The sequence below is a fragment of the Propithecus coquereli genome, unplaced genomic scaffold (assembly GCF_000956105.1).
Source record: "Propithecus coquereli isolate 6110/MARCELLA unplaced genomic scaffold, Pcoq_1.0 Scaffold386, whole genome shotgun sequence".
Classification (NCBI taxonomy): domain Eukaryota; kingdom Metazoa; phylum Chordata; class Mammalia; order Primates; family Indriidae; genus Propithecus; species Propithecus coquereli.
The window spans coordinates 2,466,386-2,485,642 of record NW_012149574.1 but is presented as its reverse complement, the minus strand read 5'-3'; the positions used below and the strand labels follow the sequence as shown (position 1 = coordinate 2,485,642).

The 19,257-nt window shown below is 43.6% G+C and overlaps 1 protein-coding gene across 1 annotated transcript in view; it reads left to right on the top strand.

The window, feature by feature from the left end:
* The window catches only part of LOC105816747 (chromosome unknown open reading frame, human C3orf52), a 30,044-nt gene that overhangs the window by 8,182 nt on the left and 2,605 nt on the right, over nt 1-19,257 (top strand). Inside the window, exons 3-5 of the mRNA XM_012652237.1 lie at nt 7,029-7,156; nt 14,055-14,125; nt 17,257-17,438. Of these exons, the coding sequence (XP_012507691.1) occupies nt 7,029-7,156; nt 14,055-14,125; nt 17,257-17,438 (381 nt within the window). The remainder of the gene's footprint in view (nt 1-7,028; nt 7,157-14,054; nt 14,126-17,256; nt 17,439-19,257) is intronic.

Below are 19,257 nucleotides of genomic sequence, written 5' to 3'. Positions count from 1 at the left end.
ATTGCACGATGCAGTCTTCTACATCATTTTAAAGCCTTTTAGGTAGTTACCAATTTTTAAATGATTATCAGTATTAAAGTTTTTACAATACATAAATAGAGCACCCTCCAGTGGGCAGTCATTTCAATTTCAAAATAGGAAAGAAGAAAATTGTTTTTATTTGTACGTGGGGGTGTTAGTAGAAAGGGGTTTGTCTGGAGCTAGAATATTCCTGAGCTTGATCAGGTCTCCATGAGGATTTGGGTGGAGTCGGGCTGTCAGTGACTAAACCAGTCACAGAATGAGGGCAAGGCGGGGGCTCCCTGTGTCTCTCCAGAGGGAATTCTTAGGAATTTTCCTCAGCAAGTACATTTGTCATTCACCTCCTGTTCCCCCTTCTCCCAATGCCTTAATCTTCTGTCTTAAGGTTTTTGTAGTCCCTGAATGCACAGGAAAACTTTGATAACATCAGCCAACCTCCAGACTGTGAGTTTCTCAGGCAGGTACCATGTCTGCACTTAGGGCATTGTTTAGGTGGGTTAGGTGAGTCTTTGAGTCCATAAGCTGGTTTTAAGGTAGGAAGAAGCTAATAAGACATGTTGCACCTCCTCCATTGTGCTGAGGACCGTAGTTTTGGTGCGAGCATTGATACTGCCTCTTCACATCAGCTCCAGCATGTGGATGTTGAAACTGGGGTTGAGCCACAAGCTCTTGTCCTATCACAGCTAGTTGGCTCTATCCTGAAAGTTGACTGATTTGTCTGTTGGCATTTGGGCCTCTCACAAAGGATGATGCAACATGTCTAGGTGATTTGTATTCAGGATCTGTCTTTCATTGGCAAAAAGTCATCCGACCTCTTCAACTCACAAAGAGCAACATGCAGAGGAAGGTATTCTATTTATGTTAAGTTTTTCTGGAGACATGCAGGTTATAGGATAATATTCAGGGAAGCATTTTTTAACATTTTTTGTGCAAAATTCATTTTTAGTTTGATTGTAAATTTGTGTTTTGACATATGTTAATGCTGTAAGAGAGACTTTTCAAACTTTTTTTTTTAATTACGGAAATGCTTTTATTTTACTTGGCATCTCAGCCCTCGGGTGTTTGGGCCTGCAGGGAGAGTCATGGCAGATGTGGGAGTAGGGAGAACTAGGTCAGAAGGGGTGGGGCAGAGCAGCTCTGTAGGCACTTCTAGGAGCACAATCTGAAATAATCAGGCACTGCCTAATTGCCAAGCCTGTTGCTATGAATCAAATATTTGTAGAACCTTCCGGTACTACGTGGAAAATGTTGTTATCTGGGAAAAGGGGAGTCCGGAGAGTCAAGGGCAGTACTTGTGGCTGCCTCCATTCATTGGGAGACTAAGGTTCCTCAGGAACTACATTTGCCATTCGCTGCCTGCTTTCCCTCCTCTAAACCCCTCAATCTCCTGTCTCAAGGCTCTGCAGTCTCCAGACTGAGTCTTGGAGGAAGAGGTGTTAAGACCTGTGCAGCTGGGGTGGACACAAAACTGAACAGTAAATGCATCTCAAAACAGAAAGAGAAACTAGTGCGGGGGGACAACAGGATCTCCAGGGCATCTTGCACACTGGGGAGGTATATTTTATCACTGACATTGTTAAGAATTGTCAGCATACAATGATAATAAAAGCAGGCCAACTTGTAGTTGGTCTTATTATTGTTGCTAATTTTCTGGAGTGCACACTCCTTATTCTCTGAACCTGGGGTGGGCTTTCCCACCACTCTGCCCTCGTTATGCCGTTGAGGTGATGACAAATTCAGGATCATGGTTCAGTTTAAGGCATTGAGTGGGCGCTTTATATGTGAAGAGACTAGCACTCCACCAGACTAACAGTCAACATTGAAATGTTTTTTAAATGTCCAGTTTTATGGGCAAAGTCCAGGGAATCCTGTTGTCTGGAGGCCTGGTTTTGTCCTAGCTCTTTAGGGAAAAGATGTTAATGGATTCTCTCCTTTTCCCTAAGGAACATAAACTCCTTGGCATGAAGGGTAAAGGAAAAAGAAAGCCTTCCTCTTTTTCTCAAAGTTGTTTTCTTTATGGACAATTTGGAGAGCCAGTTATGCATCCTCAAGTGTTCTCCTTTCTTCACTAATTCACTCCAGTCAGGGAGGGGAGAGACCTGAATAACACCTTATGGATGAATCTCTTCTTCAGTTTGGGCAAAATATTCTGAATGTTGCAGAAACCAAAGTGTGACGAGTAGGTAAATGCTTTGAAATAGGATTTAAAGTTACGACACTCTGGGGACCCTATGTGATATCCCCCAGCAGGATATCCCCCAAATTCCTGCCAGATCCTTTTAATCTCTTAATTTACAGGCCCTCCCATGAGTAGGAATGCTGTGGTACCAAGATATAAGCGGGGACTTCTAAGTGACACTGTGTTGAATGGATTTGTTTTGCCTTTCCGTTGTGAATAGAGCTACTTCTTGTGGTGTCACGTGGTCCTGGCAGACTGACAGTTTGCACAGGGTAATGCTCCCTGGTGTAGGGTGACTAGTGGAAAAGTCCTGAACAGGCAACATTAACAAGCTGTAAGCTACCAAGGTACTTGGGGCAGCAATATAGTAACTCTGATGCAGTACCTTGAAATTTCTTTGTTTTCACCTGTTCATCTTTCCTTCCAATCTCAGATGTTTTCCACCTTACTAAGACTGACTCCTTAACTGTACTCTCTGCAGAAGACCCTTCAGCTTCTTCTGACCCAGAGACCTTCAGATATCTTCTCCTTTCTCTAAGCATCCTCAGTTTCTTGTCAATTCTTCAAATGTGCTATCATCGTCTCTCTTTCAAAACAATCTTCCATTAGGATTCTTGCTACTTCCTTTAGATAATTTTTCTCTCTCTTCTTTCACTGGCAAACTTCCAGAAAGAAAGGGCTACATTTGGGTCTGGCCTCCAGACTACTCCTAAACCTCTTGTATCCACTGGTCTCAAATTGTTCTTCCTAAGGTTTCTAGCAATTGCCTGTTCTTGAAATCCAGCCTTTCTTCCATCTCCTGCCCTGTTTGCAGCCTTCAGTTCTGTCAACTGAGCTACACTCTTCTCAGTCTACAGAACTCCTGGACTTTAGGTCTTTTTTGCTGTTTTTGCTTTTGGCCTCTGCATTGTGGCCTCACGTGTCCATGAGCTTTCTTACTCTTCCCATTTTTCATTCTTTCCGGAAGAGCGCTCGTTCACTCCCAGGGCAGCAGCCAAGCCCTCTAGAAGGTGATTCCTAGATCTGCATCTGTATCATTTTCCTGAGTTTTAATCTCTACCTAGAAATAACTCATCATTTCTATCATTATCCGCGTAAACTTTTATTCATTTGCATCCTGTCTAAGTCTGCTCAGGCTGCTATAGCAAAATACCATAATCTGGGCGGCTGATAAACAATAGAAATTTATTGCTCACCATCCGGAGGCTGGGAAGTCCAAGATCAAGGCATCAGCACATTTGTGTCTGGTGGGGCCCACTTTCTTGTTCATAGATGGCATGTTCCAGCTCTGTCCTTACATGGTGGAAGGGGCAAGGTGGCTCTCTGGTGCCTCTTTCATAAGGACATGAATCCCATTCACGAGGGCTCTACCCTCATGATCTAATCACCTCCCAGAAGCCCCCACCTCCTATTACCATCACATTAGTGATTCGGTTTCAACATACGTATTTTTGGGGGGTGGGGGCATAAACATTCAGAATATAGCATATCCCTTTCCCAATTTGGACACCCTTTCCCCAATTCACTCACCCTGTGTATAAGACCAGTTTATTTCGGTTCTGCTAGTATCCAGCTGTGTAACTTTAAGTAACCTTTTCGACCCTCTGGACTTGTTTTCACATTTGTAAAATATAAATGATTTCTGAATCTGAGCATATAAATGAACCTTGACCCTGATTCACAGTAGCTCATTGACCTGAACAAATTAAGCATTTTCTCTAAGCCTCAGTGCCTTTATTTTAAATGAAAACAATAATATTTAACTCACTGGGTTGATTGGAGGATTGCATGAGGTAAGTGCATAGCAGAATGTTTGTACATAATGCTTAATACAGTAGCTATTATCCTTCTTGTTACCCAGGTTTGATATCTTGGAAGCATTTTTGATTTTTTCCTTCTCTCCCATGTCTAGATAAGACTAACTCTCACCAGTCATTCCTTGGTAGAGTTTTGATAGCAACTTTCCCACTTACTACAGATACCATGCTGGGTACTTTATGCATGTTGGTTCTCGTCTTTACCATCATCTGCAATGTAGGTGTTGATATTTCTGTTGAAGAAACAGCTTCAGAGATTTAAATGACTTGCTCAAAGTCACATGGCTAATAAGGGGTTCAAACTGAGTCTGGCTAGCTTTAAATCCAGCTCTGTTCCCACTGTCTTGAACTTTCCCATTTATTTTTTTCCTTCCTGTTCCCACTGCTGTCAGTGAAAATCGATCTCTCCCAATCTTGTGCCTGTGGCCTCTCTGCTTTCATTCTCTGTGGGTTCCATTTCACCCCATCCATGACCACCAGATTAACCTCCCATAAATGCCAGCCTCTGCTGTCTGCGTGGGACACATTTAACAACCCTCTGTTACCCTCTGAAGCCATCTGGCATTTAAGGCCTCCTTCTCCAGCTTCATTTTTTATATTCCAGCCAAAGAGGTGTTTTCATTTTCCTTCAACGTACTGTATATGTTTTTGTGATTTTTTTTTAAAAAAAATCGCATTTTCTGCTGCTGCTCAGATTGTCTCATTGGTGACATAAAAATTCTCCTGACTGGGTAAGCCTGCTGCTGCTGTTATTATTTTGACAAACACAACTATTTGTCAAGGTCTTTGTACAGATTCGTTATTTGGGTGATACAAGTTAAGTGTATGTCATAGAGCTGTTATTGGAGACTTCTTTTCAAACTTGGCATCTCTTTTCAGTGCCCTTGAGTTTAGCAATTGTTTGCATCCTGTGTTATCCTCTGGCATTTCCTATTCCTTTCTGAGGCATCGATATCCATTGTGGAAATCTACATGGTGGTGTAGAGCTCAATGACATCCATTGCAACATTACTGATAGAAGTGAAAAGCTGAAAATGATAAATATCATATTTAAGAAAATAGGTGAGCCTATTGTGAACATTATGGAGCCATTAAAATAATCTTTGAAAGGAATTTCAAGCACATGGGGAATAGCTTTTGATATGTTAACAACAAAAGAATCAAAATAAGTAAGTAACAATAGCAACAATCAGCAAAAAGCAGAATATTAATTACCTGTTCATTAAGACCTCAAATATATAATATAAAATATGGGGGTAGCCTCTTGAGTAAGGCTTTGTTCTAATTTTCTATACTTTGCAAGTTTTCTGCTATGAAGGCATAACTTTTATCATTAGGAAAAATAATGTAATGGCTTACAGCAAATAAGGATGCAGAGATAATTTCCTGTGTTTGGGGGTCCCCAAGATCACTCCCAGATTCCATGATTTGCGAGGAAGACTTATAGGACTCAGCATGTAGTTGTGCTGGTGACTGTGATTTATTACAGCGAAGGGATACATTACATAAAAGGATTGAATAGAGCAAATCCAGAGGAAAGTAGGAGCAAGCTTTCAGGAGTCCTCCCCCAGTGGAGCTGCACAGGCTTCACTTAATTCCTCAAGCAATTAGCTGTGACAGCACATGTGAAATGTCATCGACCAGAGAAGCCCATTAGAGTTTCAGTACCCAAGGTTTTTATTGGGGGTTGGCCATATACACAGCCTTTGCTTAGCATGTACCAAAAATCCAGCCTCCCAGCAGGAAAGGAGATGTTAGTCACATTGTTTGTCCAAACAGTTGAGGCACATGAATCACCCTTATCAGGGAATGGTGGAAATGCTCCCAGAATCCAAGTTCCCAGATGCTAGCCAGCGGCCCGCTTTGAGCAGGCCCTTCCAATGCTAGCAGTCTCAGGCCTGCTGAATTAACTCTTTTCTGCACATTCCTTGTCCCGAACACTTCACATGTCCAGATTTCCTCAGGGAATAAGCACCAGGATTCTTACTACTTCTTACCTGACCTTTCATCATGAACACTTAATTTATTCCACTATGGCCTTTTCAAAGTCCAGTAAACGAGGCTGATGATGTTATGTCTGAAGCATTGGATTTGAGGGAAACGTCTATGGCAACACAAGCACCTGGTGCTTCCCACCCACGCCTTTCTCAGGGCCAGAGAGGTCCCCTCTGTGGGGCCGCGTGAGGCTGGAGTGGAGCCAGGGAGCATAATTAGCATTCTAGTGCCAACTTCTGGCTTCTGGCTCCTGGCTTTGTGTGGTTTTCCTTTAGCTCTAACTGCTTAGAAATCAATTAGCTAGCAGTCATTAGAACACAAGCAGCAACACGGAACTCATTGTTCCAGGGTCATAATTCCTGCGCGCCCGGGGCTCTGAGTGCAGTTTGGCTTCCCTTCTGCAAACAGTGTGTGTCAACATCCCTTTCCTGTGGGACATAGTCTAGAGGAGATGACTTCATGCCTGTTCCCTGCCTTACTGGGAGACATGAAGATGTGGGCTCACACGCTCATGTTCTAGTCCCACCTCTGTTCCGGTCGATGACATCACTTCCTCATTGTGGTCTTTGATAGCACAGAACTGGAAGGTGATGCAAGGAAGTTGCTCGCCCCCTGTCCCCTGTCCCCCATTGTTCATCCGCCCCACTGTCTCCCAGCTCCTGCCTTGACACCCATGTACCTAGCTAAGCAGGTTCAGTTTAACAGTGAAGTTCATATCTTCACACTCCCTCCCTCCAGCCCTTCCCCTAGTTTGTACTGGGTGGATGGAATCTGAGACCCATTTGGCATAAAACCAACAAAACTTTTACCATGATGGAGGCAAGGCCCTGTCTTTTACTTGCTTTTACTGAGCAGAGGAAGCATTTCTGCTTATACTTGCTTGCTGTGCCCAACCTTTATCCTTGATGAGTGCTCATTGTTATGTTTAGATACAGCAGTCAGTGAAATAAATAAACGTATTATTTTATGCAGGTGTTTACTTTTGTTTTTTATTTTCACCTCCCCACTCTCTTCAGTAATTTATGTTGATGAAGATGAGAATGAAATACTTGAATTATCATCAAATAAAACGTTCTTGGTCATGCTTAAGATTCCAGAGGAGTGTGTTACTGAAGAGGAGTTGCCTCACCTGCTCACAAAAAGGGTAATTATGTCTAAAGCATTGTTTACTGAGTTCTTAACATTAGAATATGAGCTTTGCTAGGATAATTGACATAGAGCTATAGAGTAAGTGGCTTCAATCTTGGATTCTTTATGTGGATTTTAGCAGAAAATAGTGCTTGTGAATGTATTTTCCAGAGTGCAAAGCCAGAGGAAAGAGCCCTGGGTTCTTGCTGTGTATATCCTAGAGGACAGTGTTCTGTTTACTCACTCTGGCCTTCTAGTTGATTCGACCTACAGTATTCACTGTGAGGGTCGCTATGACGTGGCAGACAACAGGCCAAGTGTCAGGGCCGCATGCTCTGTTCCCTCAGCGCGCTCACGGTCCAAGTAGAGCCAGTAATTGCAAACATAGTTATAAAACAATATGATACGTCCTGTTACTGAGATATGTACAGGGTGTCTCACAACTGCAAAGGATGGCCATCTAAGCTACCTGAGGTGGGGGTGGAGGCAATACTCAGGACGAATTTTGAAAAGAGTTTTCTGGGTAAAAGAGCATGTGACATCCGGGGATCTGCACAGTAGAATGCAGTGGCCTTCGCATGCTGTGTGGTTTTTCCACTCTTTGGTTAGGATCGAAAGATTTTAATCAGCAGATTGACATGGTCAGAGATTTTCATTTTAGCCTTTCTGGGTGATGGTGGAAAAAGACTGAAGAAGAGATCGGTTAGAAGGCCCAGGTGAGAAATGAGGGAGGCTTGAGCCAGGGCAGTGTCAGGGCTCAGATGAAGGGCTTGAGTGAGATTTAAGAGGTTTTCTCCCTCAGCAGGACTCAGTGACTGGTGGGATGGTGATAAGGGAGAGCCCGTGTGCAGGCTTCCGGTTGAGCGACTGGGCAGGTGGAGGGCAGCATCATTCGTGGAGTGGGAAACGCAGGGGAGTGAACCCCCGTGCAGCAAGGGAGCTCTGCAGCCAGACCGTGAGGGTTGCTGGGGCAGTCCTGGTCGTCCTCTCAAAGGCAGGATGGTTCACAGCCAGACCCGAGAGGTTTTTTGATAACAAGATCTGAATGAGACCAGCCTGCCATCCACCAGACTTCTCTGGCATTCCTCGGTTGAATGAAGTGAGCCCTCTTCGTCTCACATCCATTCGATTCCTACAAAAGCTCCCGAAGGAGCCAATTCCATCCTGGGCCTGTCAGAGTCAGTTTCTGAGTGCCCAGATGCACGAGGTTTGATTGCTCCTTTTATCACAGGAGTTTGTATCCTGTGATGATTACTCCAGTCTTCTCTTTCTCCTCCTCTTCCTTGTTTATACCTTATCTGTAGTTCCTTTTCCTCCTTTCCTTCCACTTACTTCCCAGAGCAAGTTGCTGAGTGAGACGCTTCTTGCTATTTTCCTCTTGGTTGCTTTTTTAATGGAGAGGTTTTGCATTTGCTGAGCAAAAATGAAATGAGTCAGCATCACCTGTGCCTTGTTACAGACTGGACTCTCTCTATCAAAGGGAAACGGATGTTAATTTTTCACTTTGGGACTGTATCTCTTGCATAGAGCTAGACATGAGCAAATTCTCCAGGTATTTTTAGCTCTTCCCTGTGTAGTGGCAAAGGAACAGGGCCTGGCAGTGATACCTGGGCAAGTACACAGATCAGATCTCTTTGAGCCAGTTGCCTCTCTGATAAGTGGAAATTGCAATACTTTTTCAATATACCTCACAGGCGCAAATAAGATTGCATATAAAGACATTTGAAAAACTTTTTTTTAGAGTTATCTCTTTTACAAATGATGAAAGTAAGGCACAGAGAGGTGAAACACTGCTGCCCTTCATTCCCCAACCAAATATGCTCAGGAACAAAAATTAGCAACTTAATTTATTGTCATATTGTCAGGTTAATAATCCCTTTTCTCTATTAGGTCAAGTTCCAGAAGTTTCTGGATATAGAAGGTGAATGGGAATGTGTATTTTTATAGGAAAAACTGCTTTTCTCTATATTCACACTCAATGCACAACACTTCTGTGACCAAATGTGTGGGTTTTTTCTGACACCAGCCAATTCTCTGACACCAGCTGGGTGTCCTACAATTCAGTTCATTTCTGACACCGTCTACCTGGAGTCAGTGTGGACCCCACAGATCAAGGGCTCAGCCCCACAAGACTGCTCTCGCTTCAGATCCCAATCACAAGTCCGAGTTGTCACCTGTGCTTCTGACCAACCAGCTATTAACTGGAGGTTTCTATAACAGCCTCCTTGGGTTTGATTATTTGCTAGAATGGCTCACAGAACTCGGGTAAGCACTTACATTATGGTTTTATTATAAGGGACGTCACAAAGGACACAGATGAGCAGCCAGATGAAGAGGCACAGGGCAGGCGTGTCAGCGGAGCTTGGAGCGTCCACGACCTCTCTAGGTGCACCACCGTCCCAGCATGGAGATGTGTTCAGCAGCCCGGAAGCTCAGCAGACCCTGTCTTTTAGGGATTTTTGTGGAGGCTTCATCTCATAGGCATGATGGATTATTAACTCATTGTCTGGCTTCTCCGCTCCCTGTAGGATGGGGTTGGGCTTGAAAGTTTCAAGCTTCTACTCATGGTTTGGTCTTTCTGTGACCAGCCCCCATCCAGGAGCCCACCAAGAGTCACCTCATTAGAACAAAAGACACTCCTGTCACCCAAGAAGTTCCAAGGGATTTAGGAGCAGCTCTGTGTCAGGAGAGCTGGAGTCAAAGACCAAATATTAGCATAAAAGGTACACCCGGCACTCCTATCACTCAGGAAATAAGAGGTTTAGGAGTTCTGTGCCAGGAACCAGGGGCAGAGGATAAATAGTACATATAGTTTTATTATGTCACAGTATAGGAACCTTACGCCCTTTCCCTTGTTTTTCTAAACAGTTTTCCTACCCCTGTCATATCTCACGGCCAGAGTTTTCTTCTCTGAGGCTATTACTCTGCTTAAGCCAGCTGTAAAATTGCGTGGCGTGCTACTGCACCCTGAGCATGGTTTAGGAGTTAACGGTAGCACCTCTCTTATTCTGGAAGCTGGTTTCTAATTAGCTTACTGGGCTCACTGGGCTCCTCGCTCAGTTTGCATCAAGCCTTGTAGGCACAGTGTGGGAGACACCAGAGCAGGGGGTGAGGAGTCCCCTATTTCACTTCTTTGGGCCCAAAGTGGACAGTGTAACTAACAGCTCCCAAAAGGCAAATATGTCCTAGATACAGCAGGGGGTCAGGCCACCAAAAAGAATCTTAAGAGTGAACACTAAAAGTGATCTCATCTACCACTCCATATCTTAACTTAAAATTGTAACTTAAAAATTTTTCTGGGCCGGGAGCAGTGGCTCACGCCTGTAATCCTAGCACTCTGGGAGGCCGAGGCGGGCGGATCGTTCTGAGCTCAGGAGTTCGAGACCAGCCTGAGCAAGAGCAAGACCCTGTCTCTACCAAAAATAGAAAGAAATTAATTGGACAGCTAAAAATATATATAGAAAAAATTAGCCGGGCATGGTGGCGCATGCCTGTAGTCCCAGCTACTTGGGAGGCTGAGACAGTAGGATTGCTTGAGCCCAGGAGTTTGAGGTTGCTGTGAGCTAGGATGACGCCATGGCACTCTAGCCCGGGCAACACAGTGAGACTCTGTCTCAAAAAAAAAAAAAAAAAAAAAAAATTTTTCTGGTAGCCTACTATGTGCAAAACCCAGTGCTAGGCCCTAAAGGTTAATAAAGGAGAGAAGGGAGGGAGGGAACAGAGAAGATTGGAAGGAAGAGTAGACATCATCCCTGCCGTAGGAAGCTCAATCCGAAAGGAAGAGAGATGCATTATTGTTATTTATTATTATTTTTATTTTTTTTTAGTGCTTAAAAAAACTCCCCTCTATAGCATCCTCATTCTCCTCTCTATCATTCTGAGCAGCCCCGTAAAAGCTGTTTTTCTAGTTGCTGAGTTTTCAAAATGACTATCAGCCTGCGGTGGGGAACCTGCAGCCTCAGAGCCACACGGGGCCTTCTAGATCCTTGAGTGCAGCCTTCTGACTGAATCCAAATTTTATAGAACAAATCCTTTTAATAAAGGGATTTGTCCTGTGAAGTCTGGATTCAGTCGAGGGGCTGCCTTTGAGGATCCAGTGGGTAGCGTGGTAAAATGGGAATAAGCTGAGTTGGAGTGTCTGTAATATCTAGGGTTGAATTTTGGCTTCAATATTTACTAGCAGAGTGACCTTGGTTTCTTTTTTTTTTTTTTTGCCACATGAAAAGGACATAATTTATTCTTGACAAAAATATCTAGAAGGAATGATGCTTCTTTTAAATATCAAAAAAATTTATTTATTTATTTTTATTATTTTTATTTTTTTATGTGACCTTGGTTTCTTAACTTCTTGGAATGGAGTACTGTTTTTGTTATTAGTAAAAGGGAGAGAAATATTAATGCCTGTTTTGTTGGGTTCACACAAAGATTACAACAGTTACGACAAGATTAGAGGAGCACAAATAGCAGGTACTCTAATCGTTTCCACTCTGCCTTTGAGGTTGCGTGGGACTAAGTGGGAGCATGTTGCGGAAGGGCAGCCTCCTTGAGATGCCATTTGGAGTTGGGTGGGAGATGAGGTGAGCTCCCCATAGGGCACTGCTGTTTTTTGTATGTTCCTCCGTTTGTTATTGGGTAAAGTAATGGAGCACTAATGAAGCCATAATGGCTGTAGCTGGGCATGCCTGGCTCAGCACAAGGACACTGTTGGATGCTGGTGGGATTTCCAGAACAGTGTCAGGGCCGAGGCTTCAGGCTGGGCAGGGGTGGGTCTGGCAGTGCTCTCTGATGCCTGGCCCTGGCTCACTCCAGCCCCAGAGCTGGGTCCATGCTGGGGAGTATAACCAGATCCCAGGGCAGTCCTCTTCTTTTTTTTTTTTCATTTCAGCATATTATGGGGGTACAGATGTTTAGGTTACATGTGTTGCCCTTGGTTCCCCCTCCCCCAGTCCGTGTTTCACATATGTCCTTCCTTCGGGTAGTGCGCATTGCACTCCTTGTGTATACAAATACCCGTCCCCTCCTCCCTCCTCCCCTCTCCTCCCGCCTCCCTCCCCCTTCCCCAACATCCAATAGATGTTGTTCTTATATGTGCATTTATGTGTTGATTAGTTAATACCAATTTGATGGTGAGTACAAATAGATTCCGTTCTTCTGCTCTTGTGGTGCCCCACTTTGGATAGTGGGCTTAAGTTTAATCCAGGAAAGTGTAAGAGGTGCTATATCACTGTCATTTCTTATGATTGAGTAATATTCCATTGTAAACATATACCAAATTTTGATAATCCACTCATGGATTGACGGGCACTAGGGCAGTCCTCTTCTTTTATGCTAGAACCAATCTGAGAGAGAACAAGGCATTTAACCTTCAAATGTAAATTTAAAAGAAATGCAATGTAAATACATTCAGCCACATGTTCTTGAGTACTCATACTAGGTTAGGATTCCTGTCTCTGAAACATGACTAATCAAAGCCTGGGAAAAGATATGTGTAACACAATACCAACAAATTAGAATGCAGAATATAAAACCAACCAGGGCAGATAGTTAAGAAAAAGATAACCCAAGAGAAAGAAGGGAAACTAATGGGCAGTTCAGAGTTGAGAAGTCCCAAACAGTTAATAAACACACCAACAGATGCTTTCATTTGTAGACAAGGCAGTACAAATTAAAACAATCTGAAACATTATTTCATAACCCTCAGACTGGCAAAAATTTAAGTCTGGTAATCCTAAATGCTGGCAAGAATGTGGGAAATGGAATACATAGCCATTGCTGGGAGAGAAAAAGGGAGAACAACTTTGTTAAGTTGGAAATGCACCTTCTCTTGGGCCCAGCACTTCCATTTCTGTGTATACCCAAGGGAAACTCTTACAGGTACAAGAAGAGATGCACAGAGACATTCAAAGATGATCATTTACGCATGGGTAAAAGGGGAAAATTGGAAACAGCACACATGCTCATCAGTAGGGGAGGGATAAGTCTGTACAATCATTTAATGGAGTCTATGCAGGAGAGCGATGGATGCCCTTTATCCAGATGAACCTTAGGAGTAAATCTCAAGTGTGATTTTGAGTGAAAAAAAAGCAAGGCTTAGAAGATTACGGGGAATATGGTAACTTTTATTTGAATAAAAATGCAAATTAAATTATATATTATGACTACATAAGGAAGTAGTAATTTATAAAATTATGCAAGGAAAGGATACATGCCAGCTTCAGGGTGACGGCTAGCATGAGGGAACAAGGGAGGAAAAACTGAACGGTGTGTATAGGAATCACTTTAGCTTTACTTTGTTTCTTAAAAAGGGCTAAGCTCATTATAGCAAAATGTGAAGGCATGAAACAGAGGCAGTGGGAACACAGGTGTCATTTTTTGTGATGTTTGCGGTAGTTTATGCATAAAATAAAACCTCCATCCATATCTTTGCAATTCCCCACTTTGTCCTTTTGTCCAGGGGAAGTGCTAGACCTGCGGCTTAGCATGGCTGTGTGTCCTTACAAGGGAGCTCTGGAGAGGGAAGAGAGGAGCCTTTGGCCTGTGGTGGCTCAGGGGCTGGGTGGTCTGTGGTGCTGTCCCCCCACCGCCACTTCGTGGTCTTTTCATGTGGGCTCCAGCCGCCGACCACTCGCACCACTAAGGCCACACAAGGTGTCAGTGTGACTTACACGAGAAGTTGAAAATTCCCAGCCAAGTCACTTGGTCCTCATAAATGCAGGTCTTTTGAGTTAGTGTTAACTTGAGTTTTTGGCTTATAGTAGGCTCAAGCCTTCCTATTTCTTGGTCCAGAGCCTCTAGAGAAGTTAATTTCTAGCTAGAGTGGAATCTCCTTTGTCTAGAAGCTTTGCTTTGTCAGGCAATGTGCACTATGATCTGTCAGTAATGTGTGTGGTTGTCTGTTTGTTTGTTTGTTTCAGCTCACAGATGTGTACAGTACATCGCCGGCTCTGAGTCGTTATTTTACTTCAGTTGAAATGGTGGATTTCAGGTAAGAGAGTGGAGCATTACATTTTGATCTCCTTCTCTGGAAAGAGACCCTCCCCACCCCCACCCCATCACCATTTACCTGGGAGGTTTCCCTGAGCCTCAGAGCGTGAAGGGCACCAATCATAGAGTCAGGAGTGTCGGCGCTGGGACAGAGGGTCTTTGGAGACCAACTGGCTCGACTCCCTTATTTTAGAAATGAGAAAAAGGAAGCCCAGATTAATTGTATGATTCAACCAAGGTCACACAGTAGAGAGGAAAAGCCAGTCCCTGGTGAACCATGTTTAACCATGGATGCTCAAATAAGCTAAAGGTAGAAATGGAAACAGATCTCAGATAGTGCTATGATAGAAATGATATAATCTATGTCCTGGCTTTTGCTTTTGAGGAGCACAAATAATCCAGGACTACATTCTCCTTGCTTAACATTAAAAACATAAAGATATACACAGTAGGAAAAGTCTGCCTTCAGCCTCCTCTCTTCTCCACTGCCACCACCCATAACTAATTCGGTGCCCTGCCACAAAATTAACAGCTATCAATTGTTTGGTGTGATTTCTTCTATGTACATGTGTAATATATACACACACATATGTATTTTTTTCTTTTTTAAATTTCCCCCTGATCTTTAATATTATTGGGCTGTAGACATCAGAGTGTCTGTAGAGGAGTCAGTTTATTATCCTTTTATATCATTAGGACTATTGGAGGTGATTTAAGTAAGATTTACACCAAAGCTTTATTATCTACTGTTCCTAAGATGTTTGAGGAATGTGACCATCAAAAGCAATATCGTATCGAGATTCCCCTCTCAAACCATAACCAGACCTGGGAGGGGAAATGTGTAAAGCAGGTGGTAGCACCACAGGGCAGACACAAACTGACCTGAGATCTGCAGACATTTAAGCAGCCAGCCACCTCAATCTTCCTTCTTTACAGATCCCCTGTGTCCATGTTGCCTGATGGTGACATCTTCAACATTGCTTATTTTAAGCATAAACAATGGGTGCTAAAATGCCGGTAGAAAAGGGAGATATGCATGATCAGACCCAACACGCTTTCCTGCATGCCCTTGCCTCAACTTGCAATTCAAAGACCAAGGCAGAGTTGAGAGAGGAAGGCCCCTCAGAGCCTTTGGAGCCTTTCCAAAATCCAGCCCTATGTTATGGGTCCAGAGGAGCTGGGATTATATAACAGGGGTTGGGGGAGATATTGGGGAAAACCCATCAGAAACCTGAGTAAAACATGGCTAGAAATCTGGCCAACATTTAATGTTAGACAATCTGTTTTTAAAAGTTATTTGATGGGGGGCAAGGGCAACATACGTAACCTAAACATCTGTACCCCCATAATATGCTGAAATAAAAAAAAAAAGAATCTTTAAGAGATTGAAAAAAAAAAAGTTATTTGAAAGAAAAACCCAGGAACTTTAGTATTTTGGATAAAGAAATTCTCTCTGGAAAATATTTTTGTTTTGTTTGAAGAAGTCCAGGCAGAGTTTCTGAAATGTTCAATAGAGAAACAAAAGCCATTGCTTCCAAAAGGATGCCGCACACGGGCAGGAGACAGTCAAACCCCTGGCACGTGCGTTTGTGTCTGCAGGGGGATCCTGACCTCAGTCTTGGAACAGGAATCTGGAACAACACCCTCTGGGTTACCTGCTGGTAGACCCACTCCGGGGGTGGGCAGCTGGAGCAAAGGCCACAGGATTCACTGCTTCCCTGTGAATGGACCAGCCAGGCCTCAGTGGGCTGGATATTCTCCTTCGGCTTCTGACCCAGTCTTCTGAAAGCAGCCTCTGGCCCTTTTCATTAGCCAGCCCCAGTCCTTGCCCATGGGAATGCAGGGTGGCTGCCTGTCTAGGTGTTGACCCTCATTAGCCGTAATTAGAGGGCAGAGCTCAGAGAGCAAGTAATGACACCTGCAAACTAGGGTCGCTCCATTGGAGTTTGAAAGCGCATTTCCAACCTGCCTATAGTGGCAGCCCTGAAGCCATGAGTTTCTCCAGAGTCCTGACTGTATTATTCATGTGATCCGCAGGGTTTGTCACATTCCTTGGTTGTAGTAGAGTTTATAAACTGAATCGTCAGCCACTTTGTAAGATGCAAGAGTATTGGCTTATGTGACCTCTGGCCACAAGAGGGTGCTCTGCCTACCCTTTGTGGGGCCTAAGTCATTTATCTGTGAAACTTCTCTGGGGTGATAGTGTCAGATACCATCTCCTGTTAATTATTTTATCGCTGGTTCTTAATCTTAATTGATTTCCTAAGTTGCAGTGTAATTCAGTTTCTTGTTTGAGTTGCCTTTTAGTGGTGGTTAATCTTGGTTAATCTTGAACCAAAGTAATAGAATAACTGTGAAAAATCTAAGTGTTGAAATAACATTTAAAGAGCAGCATAAGCTACTAATTAACTGAGGATAGCCCTATGATTATTTTTATTTTGGAAATGGGAAAAATATGTCCTAGGAAGATAAAAACTTATTTTTCTTAGATCCCATTACTGAGAGTTAAAAGCTTGGTCCTCCTGCCTTAGGGGCCTCTGGAATCGGAGTTGAGATGGAAAAGTTTCTCACTTGGCGGACAAACCAGAGAATTATGATTCCATGCAGGACACAGGGCAGTCTCTGTGAGAGTTCAGAAGTTCTGGACCCAGGCAATGGCAGGGAGCTTTGGGCCCTGCCTAAAACATTTTTATAGCTTGAATAAAGAGCTGGTTAAACTGAATAGCTCTGGCATGCATTCGCGGGGTCAGCGTGAAGAACATGGAGAGGGAATGCATGAAGAGAAAAGAGCAGGCTTCCTGGGCTTACCTTAGGGGAAAAAGGCTGAGGTTGGGACAGACAACCTGTCAACCCTGGCATCTTCCTTGACCACAGCTCGGTTGTGCCTCTCCCTTTGATGTCCTCTCCCAGTGGACTCTGAGGGGGTGGGCACTAGATGGAAGGAGGAAGTCAGGATCACCTCAACTTTTTGTGATGGACCTAGGATTCTCCTAGGACAGCACATTCTTCTAGGACAGAATACCCTTTGCTACTCTGTACTGGAAGAACATGCAGCACTGAAAAAATGTTATTGCTAAAACTGATTTCCTAAGCTGCAGTGTGATTCTGTTTCTTGTCTGATTTGCCTTTTAGTGGTGAAAATACCACAGTGACCTACCACCTGCAGTTTGGGGTTCCATCAGATGATGAAAATTTTATGAAGTATATGATGAGTGAGGAGTTGGTGCTGGGCATTTTGCTACAAGATTTCCATGATCAGAACATACCTGGTTGTGAGAGTCTGGGGCTTGATCCAGCATCCCTCTTGCTGTACGGTAAGTAGAGCAAGTAAAGAAGTCAGAGTTGTGATGATAAATGAGTGAACCAGATTGGGGACAGATGATCTGGTTTAGTTTGACAACCTCGGTGACATGGTATGATGTCAAATCATTCATCTACTGACTCGTCCACTCAGCCCATGTTGTTTCGGTGCGGGGATGTTCCGTGCTCTGTGGAGTTTCCTAGTCCCTACCCTCTATAAGGGGACATTGTAATTAGAAAAAATAATCATGGAAAATACAATTGAACTATAAAGATGAAGGGTAAATGTTTCCTTGTTGTAGTTCATCCACCTTCTATGCCCCCGTGTTCTCTTTTGCAACATCATTAGCAACCTTTATATGGTTCCACAAGAGAAGTAAGTATTGAGGCATTTGAAATAAAGGTTGTTGAAAGATTATCTCCATATGGGGAACCTTTTTGTTTTTCTGCTGAAGGCCACTGAATTCATTAAGAAATTGATGGAGGGGCATAATAAAGCAAATTGATTTCTTTCTCTAGAAAATTAAAACAAATTTACTCATTTACTTTTAACACTGAAAACAGAACAAGGAAATTGACATGTTATTTAATGAACACGGCCAACACCCTACTTGTCAGATTCTGAGAACTTTTTTTTTTTTTTTGAGATAGGATCTCACTCTGTTGCCCAGGCTGGAGTGCAGTGGTGTCATTGTAGCTCACAGCAACCTCAAACTCCCGGGCTCAAGCGATCCTTCTGCCTCAGCCTCCCGAGCAACTGGGACTACAGGCGTGCACCACCATGCCTGGATAATTTTTCTATTTTTTGTAGAGACAGGGTCTTGAACTCCTGGCCTCGTGCAATCCTCCCACCTCACCCTCCCACAGTGCTAGAATGACAGGCATGAGCCACTGTGCTGGCCTCAGACTCTGAGAATTTTTAACACTGTGTAAAACCTGACAAAAAGGAAGATTGGAAGGCAAAATGGCTCCATACTTTGTAAATGTCCTTCTATTGCTTCTAGACCAGAGCATTTGCCTCTGCTTATGATCTCTTCTCATTTCTCACTTCTGATACGTCACTCGGAGGCATGTTGGCTCTTGTTTAGCCTAGGATGCCAACGATCTTGGGTGTTTTATTCTGTCATCCACGGTCCAAGAAAAACACTTTCCACGCATTAGTAGGTACCAGTAAATACCACTTAAGTGAATGAAGAAGGGAAATTAGAAGATGTGGTTAGCTGCAGGTGCAGTGGCAGCAGTCTAGAACCAAAAGAGTGGAACGGAGGATTGCAAAGCACGTGCGTTGCTACCTGGTTCGAGAAGAGGTGTTTATTATGACATTTCTTGATGATGGGAGAGAAAGTAGAGTAATCTCAGCCTAAGAAGGCACAGAGCTATGTGCAGCAGTCCTTAAAGCTTTCTTTTCCCTAATGAATAAAAGGAATGACATTCAGAAGCACAAATTTTAGCTCACTAGAAAAGTCTCATAAATGAATAGTTTTCTCACAGAGTATCCTGAATAAATAAAGTGTGTCTGTGGGCCAGGCAGACAGCATATGTGTGTGGGGTGAAAAGATAATGCCCCTGTTACAGGAATTTTAAAAAGAAAGGGAAATCCCCCGAGTCTTCAGCCACCATCTGTGTGACGAGGCGTGCGATGCCGGTTGGGGCCACTGCTGTGGTGTGACTGGTCTTGAATTTCTGAGGCCCCTCTATGAATTGCGGTGCTAGGTCCTTCCAAATGGAGGCAAGGGAGGTGGGAGGAGGGTGAGAAAAGGTTTGAGAGGGTATGAGACTGAGATGTCCATACAGAGCAGGATAGAGGGCATCACTTGTGAGGCCCAAGGAGCT